This window comes from Rhopalosiphum maidis, chromosome 1 (genome assembly GCF_003676215.2).
Source record: "Rhopalosiphum maidis isolate BTI-1 chromosome 1, ASM367621v3, whole genome shotgun sequence".
In the NCBI taxonomy this organism is placed as follows: domain Eukaryota; kingdom Metazoa; phylum Arthropoda; class Insecta; order Hemiptera; family Aphididae; genus Rhopalosiphum; species Rhopalosiphum maidis.
Genome location: NC_040877.1, coordinates 15,615,246 through 15,636,013, shown reverse-complemented (window position 1 = coordinate 15,636,013; position 20,768 = coordinate 15,615,246). Strand labels below are relative to the sequence as shown.

General features: G+C 27.4%; 1 protein-coding gene across 2 annotated transcripts; it reads right to left on the bottom strand.

Annotated features, from left to right (window-relative positions):
- Window positions 1-1,802: 1,802 nt before the first annotated feature.
- On the bottom strand, window positions 1,803-20,067 carry LOC113550146 (sortilin-related receptor-like). Of its 2 annotated transcripts, XM_026951826.1 has the most exons (33): window positions 19,387-20,067; window positions 14,534-14,764; window positions 14,311-14,472; window positions 13,131-13,397; window positions 12,785-13,050; window positions 11,726-11,927; window positions 11,193-11,658; window positions 10,807-11,002; window positions 10,471-10,674; window positions 10,238-10,409; window positions 9,936-10,174; window positions 9,647-9,872; window positions 9,428-9,580; window positions 8,647-8,833; window positions 8,171-8,277; window positions 7,575-7,701; window positions 7,201-7,353; window positions 6,809-6,945; window positions 6,577-6,729; window positions 6,298-6,499; window positions 5,983-6,210; window positions 5,752-5,903; window positions 5,248-5,530; window positions 4,955-5,184; window positions 3,900-4,161; window positions 3,736-3,834; window positions 3,507-3,671; window positions 3,186-3,442; window positions 2,834-3,108; window positions 2,564-2,763; window positions 2,281-2,490; window positions 2,122-2,139; window positions 1,803-2,019 (listed from the first exon to the last, which is right to left on the bottom strand). In XM_026951826.1, the coding sequence occupies exons 1-33, from the start codon at window positions 19,603-19,605 to the stop codon at window positions 1,964-1,966; spliced, it is 6,504 nt and encodes a 2,167-aa protein (XP_026807627.1). In that variant the 5' UTR covers window positions 19,606-20,067; the 3' UTR covers window positions 1,803-1,963. The 2 variants fall into 2 exon arrangements, with proteins under 2 accessions (XP_026807627.1, XP_026807637.1); XM_026951836.1 differs by lacking the exon at window positions 2,122-2,139 and having other exon boundaries at window positions 19,387-20,062.
- Between the last annotated feature and the right edge of the window lie 701 nt (window positions 20,068-20,768).

The window sequence follows — 20,768 nt, the reverse complement described above, 5'->3', positions numbered from 1 at the left end:
AAATTGTTTGATTCATTAGAAAATAAGAGTAATGGCCACATTTGGTTAGAATTTTTACTTCTTGCTTGCACACTGCTATTTTAAGTTCGATGCATAGAATATTTATCCGAATTTCTACCCAATGCATTTTATTTTAGAATGGAGTTCAACAACTATCATTTTTGAATCATTAAGCAAAAATAAAAGTTTATATTTATTTTTGAATTATCAATTATCACAAACAATAATATAAACAGAACAAATGTAAAAAAAACCTCATAAATCATAAAAAATTAAGTAGATTGGTATTTAATAAACGACTAAATCAAAAAAAAAATTGATTTAATTTAAGTAGACATCATAAATAATAAAGATTCTTTATTATCTATGGTAGGCAAACAACTTTTAATGAAATATTATATAAATAACAGAATATTTCAGGTTTTTACAACTGTGAAACTAATTACAAATTAGACAGATATCTTTATAAATAAATCATGTTAAAATATATTATGTAAAGTTGTTCGTAATATCAGCTGACAAGACATAGGTCATAAACAAATTATATACTTGTTTTAGATATTGTATAAGTGTTTATATTATTGTATTATGTATATATAAATAAAAAAACAATTGGTACGTACAATATTATAAGTAGAAATTGGGCAGTTTCTCATTACAATACTTGTATGGCTTTAACTAATATTATGCAGTTATGAATAAAATCTAGATATACTATGCCACTAAACTTATTTTAATTATCTACTTAGCCATTAATTAAATATATTTAAAATATATTTGAGCACAAATAATTATTCAAATGAAAAGGGAGATTATTATAATACTATAAAAAATTAAATTAAAATAACAATATCCATTCACTAGGAAATAATATACAAGAGATTTGATTATATTTTTATAATTTTCATGATAAAATGTTATGTGTTAATTGAAAGTCTATTCAAGTTGGATACTAATGTTTGTAATTTTTGTAAATTACTATTTAAAATCTTAAAATTGATTTTTTAAACTCAATATAAAACAATAAAACGATGATATACTGATTATATTACTTATAACAACTGAATATAAATACATTAAATTCAGTCATTTAGCAAAGATTTTTAAAGAATTTCAGAAGTCACTTCAAATCAAATAATAACAATTGTTTTTAATATTATATTTACAACATGTGTATGGTAACAAAATGGATTATTGATATAGTTATTTTCAGGATATAATTTATTGATACCACATATTGTATTGAAATTATAACAATTGTATTTTAAACATAATATCTATCGTTTAATTCAATATTTTCGATTTTTACAGATAGTCAGAAAGAAGGGCAGTGACGCCAAAACCCATTCATTAGAAGATTAAGAACATTTGTTTTATCAATTTGTATTTTTAAGTTTTCGTGAAACCAAAATAAGATTTCTCAAAAAAACATTTTGAACTTTTTTTAGTATTATATGAATACTCCACATCATGAGAGACTACCACCCCATAATTAACAAAACACTTAATCCGCTCATAGCCTATCAACAGTCTCATAGAATATAGTAGCAACTTCATAGTGGGAAAAATTCCATTTTTAAGATGAGTGAAGGAGTTGCAATCTTTCATGGCACAGAATATAATAGGTGGATTTATTTTTTCCATTTTGACGCCACTTGAGATGGGTCACATCTATTTTGGCAATAGGATATAACTTTATATGTTCACTCATAAATGATATATTTAAACTAAAGGCAAACAGTTTAGAAAAATTAAATTAAAATAAAAGTATAAAATAAGGGATAAAATAACATATTTTCAAGTAAAAAATAAACAGTTACAACACTATAATTAAGGGTAAATATAATATTATAAAGAAGTTGACTTCTATGTTAAATTCTAATAAATATAAATAATATGTCACTTGGATTGAGATAAATGGTTACGCTTTATCACAGATGACGGAACGATCAGTTGATAATTGTTAAGTAATGACTAGTGGCTCGTCATCTGAAAAGCCTTGAACTGCTGGCTCATCATCTGAAAAATTTAATTAATAATATATTCAATAATACAAAAATTCAAGCTATCAAATGATTGTGTGTACAATACTATATAATATTTTTCTATTATATTGAATACCTTTAAATACTCCTAAACCTATGAGAGCATGAACAAATAATTCAATTCAATTAAAAAATTATAAATTAAAATTGTATAAGATTATTATAAATTTATAACTATGCCATAAATAAGTATAAATTAATAAGAAATTAAAAAATATAAAAATAAACTACTAACCAAGACTATCAACTCCAGTAAAAGTAGCTGATCCCGACCGTGTATCATATCGACTATTGGCAAATTGCACAAAGCTATTTTGCAGATTTCGATGTCGAACAACAAAATATGTTAGGCCTGCAGATAATCCTATAACTAATAATACCAAAATCATAGACATCCACCCGGTATTGACACCAACAACAACCACTTCTGAAGATTGACTATCAACTGAAATATTAATAATAATAATATTAATCTTATTATTTATAAATGTAAAGTTTGTTTTGAATATTTTACTAACCACTTTGAGGTATAAATGAGAATACTTCTGACATTTTAGATACATAACCTTCATTTGTTGCCAGTTGAACAGCCACTGACAATTTATTACTTGTTGGCGGATCAATGATAATAAATGGACTATCTTCAGCTTGATAGGTCTTGGCAGTTGTGACATTTAATTCACTGCCCTCAGACATATGCACCAAATAATGCACCATCCTAGAAGATTAAGTTTAATATTAATTAATGTTTATATCAATGTATATTTATATACTCATTATATACTCACGATGGCTTAAGTGGAAGAGTTATATTAGGTTTATGCCAATATATTTCATAATGACCATCAGGCATGCTAAATACCTTGACCTGGTGCGGAGAAGGCAATTCTGGAGCACGATAATTAATCAATGATGATGGAACAGCATTTGGTGTCATGGTCGAGATACGAATAAAGTAATTTCCACCATAGTTAACAGAAAAATGCAATGAAGCTTCGGTGTCAGATACATTTGGAACAGTAGCTTCAAAATTTTTATTTTTGTTGGACTCCAAAATACTTACCTTGAAAAAAATAATTGTATATTTTAATTTTAGTTGTAATAAACAAGGTTTTAAAACATAATTTGAAAAGTTCTTACTTTATAAGACTGTTGAACTGGGTGACAAGATGCTTTCCAACTTATAAGAATCATTGGCTGATTTGTGTGTTCAAGCTGTTCAATTTTAATATCTTTAGGTGGAACAGTTGGATCAAATGGAGTTATAATGTTAAATGGTCTCTTAGATAATGGTCCAATACCATTGGGACCAATGACTCCAACATCAATCATAAGTGATGTGCAAGATTCAATATTGACGAGAATGGCTATGGTTGCTGAAGTATTATACTTAGGACCTAAAAAAATTTGTATGTATATTAATGTTTAAATAGATATTATAAAGCTTCTGGATTAGCATACCATTTAGAAGGTCATTAACATTTGTACCATAATAAACCCCATAGAGCCATTTAGTTTTTCCAAACTGTTTAGGTGCATTCCATTGTACTCTAATTGTTGACTCTTTCTTATCTTTTATATTGACCAAAGCACCAGTTATATTTGTCACAGATGGTAATGGTTGACCTAAATAAATAATAGATTAAAAACATTTGTTTAAATATTGTTTAAACAGTTTCAATATTCATACCGTCAGTTTTTGTTACAATTGTATATTTCATACCAGTATAACGCTTATTGTATGGTATTACATTTATTGTGTATGTTACACCAGGTGACAGCTTAGTAACTGAAAATAAATATAATAAAATTAACAAAAAATAACATTTTTTTTAAAAATTGAATAATACTAACTTATAAACTTTAATGCATTATTGTTGTTAGATACATTAAATGATTGAATAGAATTGGGATATGGCCCTTCTTTAATTGGTGCCGAAGAAACAATATTAAAACCATCTGCATGTTCAACACTTTCCCAAGATATAGTGATACTATTTTCTGTTCTCGCAGTAACATTTAGTTTTAAATCAACATCTACTAAAGAATCCTCTTCGAAATGGAACCTTTTTACAGCAGAATGTTCTGATTCAAATTCTGATAGCTTGGCAGTAACCTAGACCAAATATTTAAGTTAATAATATTTAAGAGGCAACCAATCCTAAATATGTTGTTTCAGTCTTGAAAATATACAATATATCAAATTTATTAAAAAAAAATTAAAAAAAAATTTATTTTAACTGGAAATTATGTAAAATAATATTTCCAAAAATATTAATAGATTTAAAAATAATAAGTATTGTTTGATACAAGAATCACCCAGTATAGTAGGTTTTTATGATGGAAACAACATATGTGGGAATGGCGCTCTTGTAACAACTACATTATGAGGAATAACAATAAACTAATTTCACATGGAAAAAACTTATAGCTACATTACCGAATGATTTATTTCTGAAAAAAATATAATATGTCAAATCCATTAAGAAGATACCATACCAACAAGCGTTTTCTCTAATTTACAAATTTTCAACATAGAAAATTATATATTCACAATAATCACTATTTTACTCTGTTATTTTTATATGATTATTATAATTAACTTGTCTTAAAATTAAAATATCAATAGAAGCCTACGAGATACCCTAGATAATAATCTTACTTTAAAATCAAATATTATAATATGTAAATTTGTTCTAATTTTAAAAATTACTGATTAAACTAGATTATTCCGAGGATTATTCTGAGTATAACATTTGCAATGGTTTATGTTTATAAAACAAAAACAATATGCAATGCAAATGTGGCATTCTTTTAAGAATGGTTTTAGAAAATTATTCCTAGTTTTGAGGCTTTTTTCATATAAAATGTGGTCGCTACTATTCCCCTTTATTAAAAACAAAGCATACCCAAAAACTATATTCAATTTTTCTACGATATAATGATGATCGAACAGGATATGATTGTGTAATGTTATTATAATCAGCTTCAACAGACAAAACCATAGCTGGATGAGGTGGCTCAACATAAACATTGTAAGACGAAATGCGACCAGCTGGATTTTCTGGTCTAGTCCAAGTTACTAATACTTCTTCTGCATTTACTTGTTTAACTATTACATTCAGAGGAGCACTTGGAACTATAAAATTAAATCAAAAGTTATATTTTCAAATTATATTTAAAATGATTAATTTAAACATACCGCCTTCTGCAGTTGATGCCAGTATGAAAAAAGCAGGTGGGTAGATAGCATTAGGTACATCTTTTTGACGGACAAATACAGTCATATTATATGCAGTATATGGCTTGAGTGATGTAAACTTATAATTAGTCACGGACACCCATGTCTTATTAACTGATGTTTCTGGCATTCGTGATTCACTGATAGAAGGTAAATATTCCAAACTTAAATTTTTTGGTGCTGCCCAATATAAAGACAGAGAATTTGAAGTCGTTTCATGTTCATCAATAAACATTAAAGACACCTATAAGAAAAATGTAAAAATTTTTAATAACTTAATACAGACTTAATATAAAATAATAATAATAAAAAAAAAAGATAACAAAACACAGTATCACAGTAGAAAGTTATCTTGAATGCAAATACAGAAATAAAAATAAAGGAAGATGAACATCAACAGCTTCTTATTTTAAATATTGTAACTAAATAGAAAATAACTTTAATTAAGTAAATATTGATACTCACTTGTATACTTAAAGTATTGTTTATTGTATCACAATACTCTTCATCAGTACCATCATAACAATCCTTATGTTGATTACATCGTTTGGATGCTGGTATACATCTGCTGCCATCACAAGGGAATAGACCAACCCCACAACTTGGTGTTCCGGGAGCTAAATAATTTATGTTTTTTTTTTTAGAAAATGGATATACTTAAATAATTTTATTATTGATAAATGATAGCACTATTACTTTGGTTATTGTTGGTACAAAACATTTCATCACTAGCATCTGGACATTGTGGAGTACCGTCACAAACTTTTTCAATACTAATACATGACCCAGATATACGGCATTTAAATTCCCTGCTATTATTTTTGCAACGACCCACAAAATTGTTGTTTTTACAGTTAGTTTCGTCTTCACCCTGATCACAATCAAAAATTTCATCGCATACCCACGAGTCTTCAATACATAAACCTATGTCAAAAAAAATCATTTATATATTAAACAGAATATTATATTAGTATATTATTTATAAGTAAAAACAAAAAAAAAAAAACAAACCAGAGTTGCACTGGAAATAATGCTGAGGACACATATTTTTAGGAGTTACAATTGAGGTGTTTGTTTTAGAAATTGTAGGAATTAAAGTTCCACATTGTTCTTCATCTGAACCATCTTCACAATCCATTACATTATCACATTTCCACCAATAAGGAATGCATTTTCCATTACTACATCGGAATAACCATTCACTACAGGTGCCCTAAATAATTAGAAAATAAAATAGCAATAACTTAGTAACACAAACACAAAATACTTAGTTAAAATATTTTTACTAACATTGGTGATAAATGGTAAAGATGGAGTAGTTGGTTCAACAGGATAAGTCCTATTTGTAGTCGTACAATTAACCTCATCACTCTTTAATCCATCATTACAGTCATCATCTCCGTCACATTTCCAAGATGCAAATATACATTTCTTGTTGGCACACTAATTAAACAAATTGTAGAAATATTAAAATTAAAATAAACATAACCTATTATATTGAATACTTGTAATTAGTACAAACCTCAAATTGCCAAGATTCACAGTTTGCTATATCACAATTAAGTTCATCTTTACCATCAGGGCAATCTTTTTCACCGTCACATTGCCATTTGACTGGAATGCAAGTGTTTGCAGTACCAGGACAATGAAAACTACTTGCTACAAGATAAGAAAATACATTAAATATTTTTACATTTGCCCTTTTTTCATTTGGTAATGGCTTGATTATAATTAGTCAGAATTTGTATGCATTTCATATTTTTTGAAAGTATTCAATTTGATGTTAATACCAAAACATTGTTTATTAGGTCCATATTTCAAAGTTTTTTAATCCATTAATGTGTCTTATTTTAAGCTTATTTTAGTACATACAAATCCAAAATTAATTAAATGTATAATATAGTATATACTTACGTGGACAAGTTGATGAAGAATTGTTGGAAATATTTAAACAATCAACTTCATCTGATCCATCATGACAATCGTCTTCTAAATCACAACGCCAGTGCATCGAAATGCATCGGCCATTCTTACAACGAAATTGTCCAACAGAACAATTTGAATATTCTGAAAATGTTCAATATAACATAGTATTAAAGCTGAAAAAACTCTATAGATTTAATAAAAATAGTTTTCATAATAAAAATTGTGTATTTGAAAGATCAAATTGTGACTTGAAAGTAGTAGACTAATTATATATACATATATATATATATTTTTTTTTAATTGACTAACTTAAAAAAAAAAGAAAATTAATCAAATTTAAAGTAATATAAAAATATATTTACTGCAATTTATTTCGTCTGAACTATCCTCACAATCAGGATCAAAATCACAGGTCCAATATGATGGAATGCACTTTCCATTATCACATTGGAATGAATTTGGACCACATGAAACTTTGGTACACTTGACCTAAACATATTGAATTTTTATTAATAGCTATAATAAATATAGATGAGTAAATATATTTTACAGAAAAAAAATAATAAACAGAATTAATCATATTTACTATATTTTAATCAAAAAATTATATATTTACTTGAAATTTATATATTTATTATATCATATAATATATACATATATATATTATTTATCATAATATTATTATTATATTAGTATTAGTAAGATAAATTTAAATACCTACTAAATTTATTATTATTTAAAAAAAATGAGGGGGAGCTGATCAATTTTTGTAAAATACAATTTAAGATTTTTGTTGCAATTTCCATAGACCATTAAAAATTAAAATAATTTTTAAATTTTCTTAATATTTTGGGAAAAGGGAGCTGCAGCCCCCTCAGCCTCTCCCCTGACACTTGGGTAGTTATTATAATTTAAGGAGAAGTAACTAGAAGTAATTAGTTATAATGAAGAATCTTACTTCATCTGAATTATCTCCACAATCATTATCTCCATCACATTGCCAATATCTAGGCACGCAGTTACCATTAGCACATTGGAAATAATCAGCTGAACAAGTTTGACCAGCTATTAAAAAAATATATAAATTTTTATTATATTATAACACTTGCCAAATAAATTATTATTCATTTTACTAATTGCCAATAATAGAAAGTGTTTATCATAATATATTTGTAAATATTAATTTTACTATAGTACATTTTTAAGACTAACCTATCTATTCAATACCTATTATAATAAAAATATAGGTATAATATAATAAAACATTATTTTATTAATGGAAAAAAAACCATATACTGGCAATTAGTAATAGTTATAATAGATAAGTAACAATAAAATCAAAGTTAAAAATAATTTATAATATTAATATATACATATATATATATATATATATATATAAATTAGAAAAGAATACTAAAACAATAATGTATTTACCTGATGGACAAGTTCCATTGGAAAATGGTTCTTTAAGACCAGGACAAAGACAACTATTATCAGATTTACTCATATTATCTGGGCATTGACAAGAAAACATTTGATTCGGTAAACCAAAACAAAAATGTGAACATTTGTTATTATTTGAACATGCATTCTTATCAATTTGTGACATATGAGAAAATACCTAAATTTAAATATCAAATTAATAAAATATTATAAAATATATTAGGTAATATATACATATTTACATGATCTTATCATAGGCGTGCGCACGGGGGGTTCCAAGTGTGCCTGGACACCCCCCAATATGTAATTGGGGCCCTAAAATTTAAGTCCTATATGGGTCCGTATTTTAACTAATGTTGCTTAAATAAAAATGATATTTTTTCTAAAATATATTGTAAAAAATTATGTTTTGGGATAAAAAAAAATAATACAACTTAAAATATTTTAAATTTGCGTGGTAAAACTTATTATGATTATAACAGCTAGATGTTATTGACTACAAAAGTAAAAATAATAAATAAAATATATTGCAGTTATCTTGATAATAGATTTTAGATCCAACTATCTAATGAAATATAATACAAGTTGGTACTAATAATACTACTGATTAATATGTGATATAATTTAAGTAATGTTTATTCAGGCATTATAATTTATTAAAATATGTACGTGTCTTGTTAAAAGGGTCCAAATTAAGAAAAGGGACCAAAAATATTGTAGGCACCCCTGAAATTCTGGTCTGCGCACGCCAATGGATCTTATATAAACATACTTTTAAATCCATTAATCCTGGCAAATGTGAAGCAACTGTTTGTATTTTAGCACCATGATCTTTATCTGACATAAATATAGAATTTTGTTTCCAATCATCCCAATAGATCCAATCTTTAAGAATAGCTACAGCAAATGGATGAGAAACTTTTTCCTAAAATTAAAAATATAAAAAGTATTGAATGAATTTTTTATTTAACAAATAAATTTCAATACTTACATCATTTTTTATAACTTTTTTAATGTTATTTCCATGTAAATCACAAGAAGCTATATAATCATGGCGTGCATCTGCCCAATATAATCGTTCAGCTATATAATCCACAGCTAATCCATTTGGCCATTCAATAGAATCATTACTAATTAATGTTTTTACATCAGATCCATCTAAATTAGCTCTTGCTACTTTAGCCTCACCAACAGCCCAATCGGTCCAAAACAAATAACTGAAAACATTTTTTATAATGCATATGTTAACAATGTTAACATGAAGTTAGTAATATACATACCCTAGTCTAGGGTGAACTGCCAACCCACGAGGTTTCTTTAGATGAGTAGGACCTAGTACAGTCTTGCGCATGTGTCCAGGAATTTTAGTATTAGTGCGTATAACTTCTATTTTAGCTAACGCACCATCGACAAAATAAAGATGTTTAGATATCCAATCATATGCCATTCCCTCAACACTACTAAGACCAGAATTCACCAAAATTTCTGGACCTTGTTTACCATCAGATAAACATTGTCGCTAAAAAAAAATTAACAGTGGGTAACACGAATAAAAAAATATATATTTAATTATTTATTATACCCCAATAGTATCAGTAACAATATCAGCCCAAAAAACACAGTTATTTTCCACATCAAACTCTACAGCAATGACATTTTCAAGTTTACGCACAGGTAATACCTCATATGGTAAATTACCACTCAACCTAAGAATACGCTCTTTTTGAGCAACTAAAATAAATTCTGACTTTTCCCTAAAAAAATAAAAATAATAAACAAATAAATAATTTTAAATATTTATATAATCACACATACTCAAATGGACATGGAACTTCTTGAGGTAAGAATTCTAATGAACGTCCATTTTTACACATATCTCCAGGTATTAAGCGATAGCCTTTTGTACGATTATACATTAAACCAGGTTTGCAAAACGATGGAATTAAATAAGGATCAAAGCTACTTGTTTTATTCCTAATGCATTGTTTAGAATTTGAAAACCATGAAAATCCATGATCACTGAAAAATAAATATAAATATTTCAATGACAATGACAATGATGATTTTAAATAGTATTTACTATGATTTACAACAAATTATTTATAAACTGCTTAACACTAACACTTAAAAAAAAAAAAAAATTATGTTTACCATGTATAATCTTCAATATCACAATCACATGTTATGGTCTGAATTGGTCGATCATAATTCATTCCATTGTAACAATTTGCTTTAGGCGCTCTTCTTTGAAATATTTGTGTCTGACCAAGAACACAAGATGTTTTTAAATGATCTTTGGAAGTGGTAGGTGACCAAAATTTGTAATCCTTTTTGGTGCAGTTATAAGCTATAAAAATTAATTTGGATTTAATAAATTATAATATTGGGCAGCAGTTATTCGACAACTGTCAAATATTGATTTTACTATTTTATAATTGTACAATAATAGAATTAAAATATATATTAATTATAAGATCATAACAACTAGATGTATCTCACTACTATTTGTTAATTACTAATACTAGAATAATACTTACAAAATGCGTTCTTTAGATCAATTTTAACTATTAACCACTCATGTTTTTCCATAACTGAGCCAAACATAGTAAAAACAGTAGTGTTTTCTCCGGGTTCAGTCATTAACTCATAAACTTTTATTTGACTGTTAGTGAAATTTTTCTCAAGCCATGTTTCTCCTTCATCAGTTGAATAAAGAATTTGACTGGTTTCTTCTTTTTCACCTTTGTAGTACCGGACAGCAATCAAAATGCCTCCATGATCACCAATATTATAAAAATGCATTTCTTTTAATACTTGTCGCCATGTGAGACCAGCATCTCTACTGACAAATACTCCAGGATTGCCCTTTAATGATTTACCAACTACTCCAGTAGCCATAATAATTCCAGGAGCAGACTTTGATGATAAAATGAATGTATGAGTTCTAGTGACAGGGTACACATGGGCAAACATTTGAGTAAGATGTAAAGAACAGTTATCCGACTGCAGTGAAAGAAAGAAGTTAATACAAAATCATAAAACATTAAATGATATATCAAATATATAAAACCTTTTCACAATGAGAAAATGATCGCGTAACATTTAGCAACCGCCAATCAAAACCCCAATCAAAACTGATAAGAGTTACAATATGCTCTGGACCTATGTCCACACTTCCTGTCGGCATTGAAGCAGAAATTTGTGAAACAATATAGATTCCTTGAAGGCCTTTTACTTTGTGTATATCTGCAAATGGTTCAGCCCACAAATCACTGAAACATAACATTATTAGTTAATTCTAAGAGACATTATTTCTTAAGGATTATCTAAATATTAAAATAAATTATTAAGTAAACATAACTTTTTAAAAATACCTACAAGTGTTGTTTTTGCTTTACTAACATATTATTGTTTTGCTAGTTTTAAAATTAGAGAGAATTCAAATATTATATCAAATTTAAATGTATGAACATATTTATTATAAGTGTTAATTTTTTTAAATTTTTTTTTTGATATTTCAATTTGATCGTTTTTTAAATTGTAATATTTTACATACTTATATCTTGCTTGAATATTAAAATATTTAATAAATAACAATAATAAAAAGACCTAATGTCTTTATGTTTAATTTTTGTATTTGTCTAATCTTATATTATTTAATATTAAAATAAATATTTTAATTTTAACATATACTTACTAATATTAACTATAACAAAAAATCTAAATAACAAAAGTGTAAAATAAATAACTATTAAAAATAATTTTATATATTAATATGCATCCCATGATTTCTTTAATACAATTAACAAACAAAAATATTAGGTTTTTAAGAGATAGGAAAAAATATAACATTTACTAAATAAGGTTTTTCAAATTAAGTATCATTAAGGAAAAAATTATCAACTATAAATGCAAGTGGTTAGGAAAATGGTAGCAAACGAGGAGTATTCAAAGCAAAAGTTAGGATAGGTTAACTACTTATACGAAACAAAAAGGAATTTTATAAACTTATAGTTTAAAATGTTAATTCTTTAAGGTTTATGTTAGAACTTTGAGATACTAGATTTATTTTAATTTTATCTAATCACTTATTTAATACTTTAAATAAGTACAAAAATAGTATAAGTACCTAATTAAAGATTCTGTCCATGTAATATTAGGGAAATATGCAACCACTCTTTCAAGTGACAAACTGAATGATACTGTATCTTCATTCGAAGACTGTATTACATCAGATATATATAAGTTTGACAAAGTACGAGTGTGAGCAACAGCAACCATGATTCTATTAGCAGTGATATCTGCAATATGATAATCACGTCTGTCAAGTTCAGTGTCAAATCGAGTTCGAACAAAATTTCCTCCTTTGTAGCTAACCAATAGATCTAAATTATTCTAAAAAAAAAAAAATTTGCATTATTGTATTGAATACAATTTAAATTATTTAATATAGATAAATATTTATAAATTAATACCTTTGAAAGTTGTACAGTCACAAACATATAGTCATCTCTTGCTTTTAATTGTAATACATTTACAGCTAAAGTAGTTAAATTATTTTGGCCAGAGTTGATATTTTCTGAAACAGCAATTACAGTAGATGTTGTTGCTGATTCCTCACGTTGTATAACCAATGAATGTCCACTTGTATACAAATTCCATTTTGTTGGAATCCAAAAGTATGATTTAACGCGCTCTTCAAGTGAAGTCCAAGTGACACCAAAATCATGAGTTATCCATAACTAAAAAAATGAAGGAACAAAAGTGTCAAGTGATTCAAACATTTTTTTTTTTTTTTTACTGCATTAGTTCTGTGTATACACATATGCACATAATATTTTGCATATTATTAAACTAAATATTATCCACATTGTTTTAAATTAATACTCTTAAGTTTAAAATTATAAATAAAATATTAAAAATTTCAAAATTGTACTTAGAAATTTTTTTAATACCTTATATTTGTACAACTAATTAATTTACCTAAACTTTTACCTAAAAGTTATGTTCAAATAATTTATTTAATACCAATAAATGAATATTTATTTTAGGTTTATTGGCTCGTTTTTCATCTTATAAGTGTTTAGATAGATTTTAAATTTTATTTAATGTAAGTCATTAAAAGTTATGTAAGATAAATTCCATCCTCGTTGGTTATCACTCATTAATCTAATTCTAGTAGGTTAGTGAGAGTGTATTTGTGATTCCCATGAAAAGAGGTGACAAATGCATTTATATGCACTTATACCAGTTAACTGAATAAGAAAAAAAACCCTAACCTTTAAATTCTATAACCCAAAATTTGAAATGAAACAAAAATATAAATAAGTATTAAGTCCTAGAATCAAAACCAGAATTGAAAAAACTAAAATGTTCCTGTCCCTGATAATATAAATATTAAAACATCCGGTTATGTTCTAATAAATTTCTCCACAATCAATTCAATTTGAAGGACAGGAAATGAAAAATATAGATATGGGTACCCTACACTAACATCCTACATAAATGCTGACCAACGTTATTTAAAATTATAATAGTACTAAAAAAAAGTTAACAACATGGCAATGATAAAAATAAATATGAGTGTCGATCACAATATATGACCTTAAAATAATATAAATAATATGATAGTATTTAAGTATAAATTGTACGTACTTGTTTTGTAGGGTTAACTTTGTCATGGACAATAAACACGAGTGGTTCATCAGGCTTATAAGTCACTTCGCTTGGCACAAATGACAGTGGAATGGATTTGATAGTTTTACTATGATCAGTTGTTGTGAATATTTTACGGTTTATTACATCTGTATATACACACTTTAGGGGAAAACAAATAGTTAATAAACATATAAGCCTTAATTAAATAATAATAAATTACATGTGTTTTAAAGGCAGGATGTATGTAAAATTTGTCAATAGAAGCATATAGATTTTTAGTAGCATCAATTTTAAATTCTTCCGTCTTATTAAGATAGGTATCTCCATAATCATATGATATGTATACAGATGAAGAAGGATATCCTTCACGAGCCAAACATATGATAACATTTGAGTTTTCACCAACCCAGTGTACCATCAATTGTTGCCGAGTTTCATTTAAATGAAAAACCTGAAAAAATTATATTACATACTATTAATTAGGAATCTAATTTTAAAATAAATAATTGTAAATAAATATTAGTATCTATTAATTTTTCTGTGCACATGAATTAACAAAAAAAAAAATCTTAATTATTAATTTAATTTAAACAAACCACTTCCAAATATTTAAAAATAGTAATACCTACTTATTCTAGTACTAACATATATTATGTACTGTTTTTAATTTTAATTAAGTTTTTAAAATAGTTACTTCAGAGATTACATTTAATTGTATAAATGAAGTATAATTGTAATACATGTAAAAATTATATGATGGGTATCTAAATTATCTTATGTATCTAAAAAAACAATGAACAAATATATTATACCTATATTAATTTTAGGCATTAGTTACTATAAGAGGAACTTTTTACAATTATGTCAATATATGTCATTCATAATGCAAAACATATTTGCTTTAAGACCTAAAACATTTAAATTATTTTTGATTAATTTAAATATTTTGTGTTATTGTTCAAACACTAATCAAATAGATAACCCGAATTAAAAAAAAAATCTATGATTCAATTTTAGATTTTTAAACATTTAAAAAGCAATACATTAACTTTTTGATTAATATTGACATATATTTATTAAATTTGTTTGATATATCCTATGCACAAATAATGTATATTTACATAGAAGTTATGATATTTCAATATTTAGCTACTGTAAATAAAATTTTGCTCCTATTCGTGAAATATATGACATAAATGAATGGAATTACTTAAGATGAATTATTTTATTTATTTAAAATAAATTCACTATAGATTTTCTATTGTAAAAAAATAATAAGCTCATTAAACTTTTAAAAGGATAAATATGCATTTAACCTTCTAACAAAGCATTTCAAATATTAAATACCTTCTAGCATAGATAATTATTATAAAAAAACTACTTAGGTATGTAAAGTATATTAAAGAACAATAAACATACTTTCAGAATAATTTACACAAAACTGTAATAAGACTGTAGGTATTCTTTGAATCTTTGATAATTTAAAAAGACCTATTGCTTAATAATAAAAAAATGTATTATACAATAGATACAATTAGGTACCTAACCTAAATAAGTAGTACACTGTTGACTGTTTATATTTTATTAAATTTGTTACTATTATCAAGTGAAAGCGTGGATATTACTAAACATATAATAGTATATAAATTTATGTGAGTATATTATAAAAAATATTTGGTATTTTATTGTTTATTGGTAGATACATATTTTTAATTTTAAATAGAAAATTTGGTTTACCTATTTTAAATTAAGTAAAAAAAGAAAAAACTTAGAAAGTATTTAACAATAAAAATGTAGGTACCAATAATGTTAAGATAGGTATTATGTTAAATGAGAGATATATAATAGGTACTGGGTAAATAATCAATTATCTTGTCAATTATTAAGAAGGTATTGTACCTATTATTTAAAAACTAAAACAATACCCATTTTTTTATTCTCTTAAGATATTACAGTAAGTACTGGTTTATTATCTGCCACTGGTCATATTTCTTAATATCATACAATATATTAAATTTTAACAAATATATTTGATACTTCCGGGTTATCTTGACTACCAAAATTCTTAAATAAAAAGTACCTATAAAGATATTCATATTATATTGTTGATATTTAATTTGAAAAACATATTTTTTAGCTAGACACAGGACCGGATTGGCTCATGGGGGGGATACCCGGAAACTTCCCGGTGGGTCAGTAAGCTTGAGGGCTGCTATGGCCGCAAACGGTTTTTAATTTTGTCATTAATTATCATGAATTTTTTTTTATATTTATTATTTACTAATTTATCACATCTTTATCATAATTGACATAATTATTTTAATTTCTGACACGGACTAAGATATACTATATCTAGTATTAGTAATAGTATATCTTAGTCCGTAATTTCTGACTTCTTATCAAGGCTATGATTATACGTGTATAATATACCTATATATAATACCAATGTTGTAGCCACAAATCAAGCTATGATAAAGGAACTATAAGTTAACTATATTTTATTTAGGAATAATAAATTAACAAAAAAAACAACAATAAAAATAATAATAACATTAATATTTTTCTATCATATTCATTCGTTGAGACGTTGATGCATTGTATACTAAAATTGCTTGTGTTTTTTTCATCTCAATATTTTATTTATTGAAATATAAATATTTAGGTTAAAATTATAGGAAAAATTAAGTGAAAAAAAAAATAGTTTTTCTTTGAGTTAAAACAAAAAAGTGCATTACTTAATAAAGAAGTCTCATATTAAATTGTTTTGCTATATTATTTATGTGCAAATTTGATTTTAATAAAAAAAAAGTCAGTAAACAAAATTGTACATGGGGGGAGGGATTTGAACCATCTATTTCCTTAAAAAAACACTAGTAATATAGTAATATTTCTTTATATGTATAATATTAGATATTATAATATAGAGGGCCAGTCTAAATAATTTTCCTGGGCCGAAAAATTCTGCCAATCTGTTCCTGGCTAGGCGCTATTTAATGTTATGGATGACGACTACTATGGAAAAAAGATACCTAATAAACGACTGTCGACTTACTGACAAAATAAATGGTTAATTAATAACAAGTTACAAAACAAAATTAAATTGATGATAAAAATTACGAGGTGTAAATATACAACTATATAGATTCACGATTTTATTATTATTATCAGATTCTCTACACAAAGTAGTCAATATAACAAGGATGATTATATAAGGTAGTCTTGGAAATATTTGGGTAATCAAAATAACTTGGAACTCGACTAGAAGTTCTATTTATTTTACTATAAATATATATTATTTATTATAATATTATAGGTACTTTTAGTAACAATTATATTTTAAGAGAATTATTTAATTACTCTCTTTGGCCCACCCGCAACATAAGACAACACAAATTCATGCCAAATTATTTCATCTTTTATGTTTAAGTACATAAATAGGAGTAACATATAATTCACTATTCAAAAAATTTTTAGAAAAAATAATTTTAAGCCCGTTTTTAAAGAGATAACATGTTAATTTATTAAAATATTGTTTTAAAACTAATTAATATCCATTTTAAATTTACAAAATTTATTTTAAATTTTAAATTATAATCCAAACTAAAACTAATATATCAAACCCTCAAAAATGCTATTCTTCATCATTTTTATAATGAGTGTAATTACTCACACATTAGGTACTCAAAAATTATAAAAAAAATAACTTTATGCGCTGAATGTGTTTTATCTCATTATCTATTGAGAGTGGTTTTAAGAGAGAAAAAAACAAATATTGTACTGACAACCTCTTAACAGATATATCCGAATATAAGTTTTCAATTTAATAATATTATTTATTGTACATTGTAGTATATTTTTAATTAAATAAAAATAATTATTTTATGTAATAAGTGTTTGCTTATTGATCAAGGATCTTAATCACACTGTTTTTGCTCAGCAGGATGATAAGATTTTTAAGTTCCGTAGCGAAGTGATAACAGTCCAATACCAATATTATTACTAGCTATCTAGCTATAATCAAACATACAATAAACACTTCCCAATAATTTAAAGGATGTATAAGCTGTACTTTGTAACTTTCTTTTGTACCTAATTTATTTATTTTATAAGTTGAAATGACCACCCAAACATGAATACAAAAAATGTATCCCAACTAATTCTAGTATATCTCCTCACCAAAAGGTTGAAAAACAAGGAGCCACAGCAAATGATTTTTGTATAAGTTACATTCATAAATAATTTCATCAAACAAAACATTAATAATCAATTATACATAGGTTAGGTGCTAGGTAGATATGGATAATTAGGTATCTACCATTAATACTATTAATGTTATACATTATGACAATTAGGTCGGTAATCGGATTTAGTAATTTTAATCTATGCTTGCATAAATTACTTGACCTGATAATTACAAAATGCATATATTAAGGTCTAAATAAATATTCAGTAAAGTATAGGCACTTATGAAAAAGAAAATTAATCTATAACAACAAGATTAAAGACATAACAACATAACTATTGTTTGTTATAATTTAAAACATATTACATATAATAAATAGTAATCAAGGAGAAAAAATATTGATGTGTCTTGTATAATTATATGAATCTTATCTATAACCTTACAGCCTAGGTACATGATAAATCTAAAAATTATTAAAAATCAAAACCAATATTATAATTTGAAATTATACATATTGTTTTACCTACAATACAAATTTATTTTATTGAACGCATGGAATTGTTTAATTTCATTTAGGTAAAGAAAATTAGAGTTTGAATTTAAGGCTAAGTAATTCAAGCTAACTGATAAGTGATACAACATTTAGCACAAAACAAGTTTACTGTATATATTCTACCTATACCTGTTCCATACCAGTTACTTAGCGAACCCCATTAGGTATCCTAATTCAAACGAGCAAATTATTTTATACAATTTTCTTTATCTCTCTGTGAAAGTGTGGCCGTACTATGAATGTTCACAACTACAACTACACCGTTCGTAAGTATGTTTATTACTATAAACAGGTAGTAGGTACCAATAACGATATCAGAAGAGTAGCAAACACTCACTTTGGACGTTAAGTTTCCGTCGGAAACGCCGGGTAGTATTGACGGCGGCAGCGACGGCGTAGTCGAGATGTCTCGTTTAGCCCTGGCACGGTCGGAGACATCATTGACGAACGGATGCGGTACGCGCGTACGGTCGTCGTCGGTGTACACGGACAGCGACCAAACGCCGGACACGGCTGCGGCCAGCGCCGCGCAAACGTACAACAAAATGGTTTTCATGGTGCTGTTCACTGTGTCGTCTGTACGGCGGCGGACACTTTGAAACGGCACATAATAATAACACAAATATCACACGACAAATGCGACAAGGGCGCAGAACGGACGGCGGAGTATACAATACACTTGAACACACGATGCGATGCACGTCGGCGACGGACTGTCGTAACTCGTAGTCCGCTGCACTCGGCGAGTTTATCTGTCCGTCGGCGGATGACTAGAACTACCACCACCACCAGGCGGAAGCGGTCTCTGATACGGAGGACGGTTTAGTGGTGGTAAACGAATACAACAGTTGTAGTTATTGACGGACAATCGGTTTTCGTGCAGTGGTCGCAGTCACGGTCGCCGTCCCACAACAACTACTATACATAATATTATTCAGTCGCGTTTCGCACTCGATCGTACTGTTATCGCTGATAAGTGATAATGAACGCTCAGCGTTTAGTAATAATAATAATAATAATAATAGGTATAATATTAGTTCGAGTAATATAAACACGGAGGAGACGCTGACATATTATTATTTCAATACATTAACAACAACAATATTAATTGTAGTGTAATACAATATAATATTATAAGACTACAATGCGCGTAGGTCGCTCTATACTATAGAGCAGATAAGACGATCCGACACACGCACGCACAACATTTCGCCAAAATCAAGTGTGCGCAATACCCGCACAGCACGGGCACCCCGCGCGCACTCTATCACCAGTATGAGTATCTAACGAGTAACGGCAACACTCGGGTGGGCGATCGGTGGTAGATGCGTTTGCGCCGGTGCGTAGTGCGCGGCACGTCTCGTCTGCAGCTGCTGAGCGATTTGCGGGCCCGCGGCTATTCGTCGGCTACCGCCGCCGCCGCCGCCGCCCTGCTATCGCCGAACGCGGAAGATCGCGCGTGTCGTCATGGAACCAACGCGCGATACGACTGCTGCCCCGACCCGGCCGAGGATTTCGTCCATGACGACTGCAACACTGTCGTCTACTCGTCTCTCGCAGTCACTGTCCGACGTCCGTCAAACGGCTTCACCGCACTTACGTCCTGGCCCATAATGATAAACAATAATAATATTATGATTTATGTGTATATATTAAACGTGTGTTTATACAGATCATAAGTTACAAAATATATTATTGTGCAACCTTCGACTGATAGAT

Excerpts from the sequence above, each read along its gene's own strand:
- LOC113550146 (XM_026951826.1), bottom strand. The coding sequence starts at position 19,605 with ATGAAAACCATTTTGTTGTACGTTTGCGCGGCGCTGGCCGCAGCCGTG. Across the intron at positions 8,834-9,427 it reads CAGGATTAATGGATTTAAAA|GTATTTTCTCATATGTCACA; the intron begins GTATGTTTATAT and ends ATTTAAATTTAG. Across the intron at positions 2,491-2,563 it reads CTCATTTATACCTCAAAGTG|TTGATAGTCAATCTTCAGAA; the intron begins GTTAGTAAAATA and ends TTAATATTTCAG.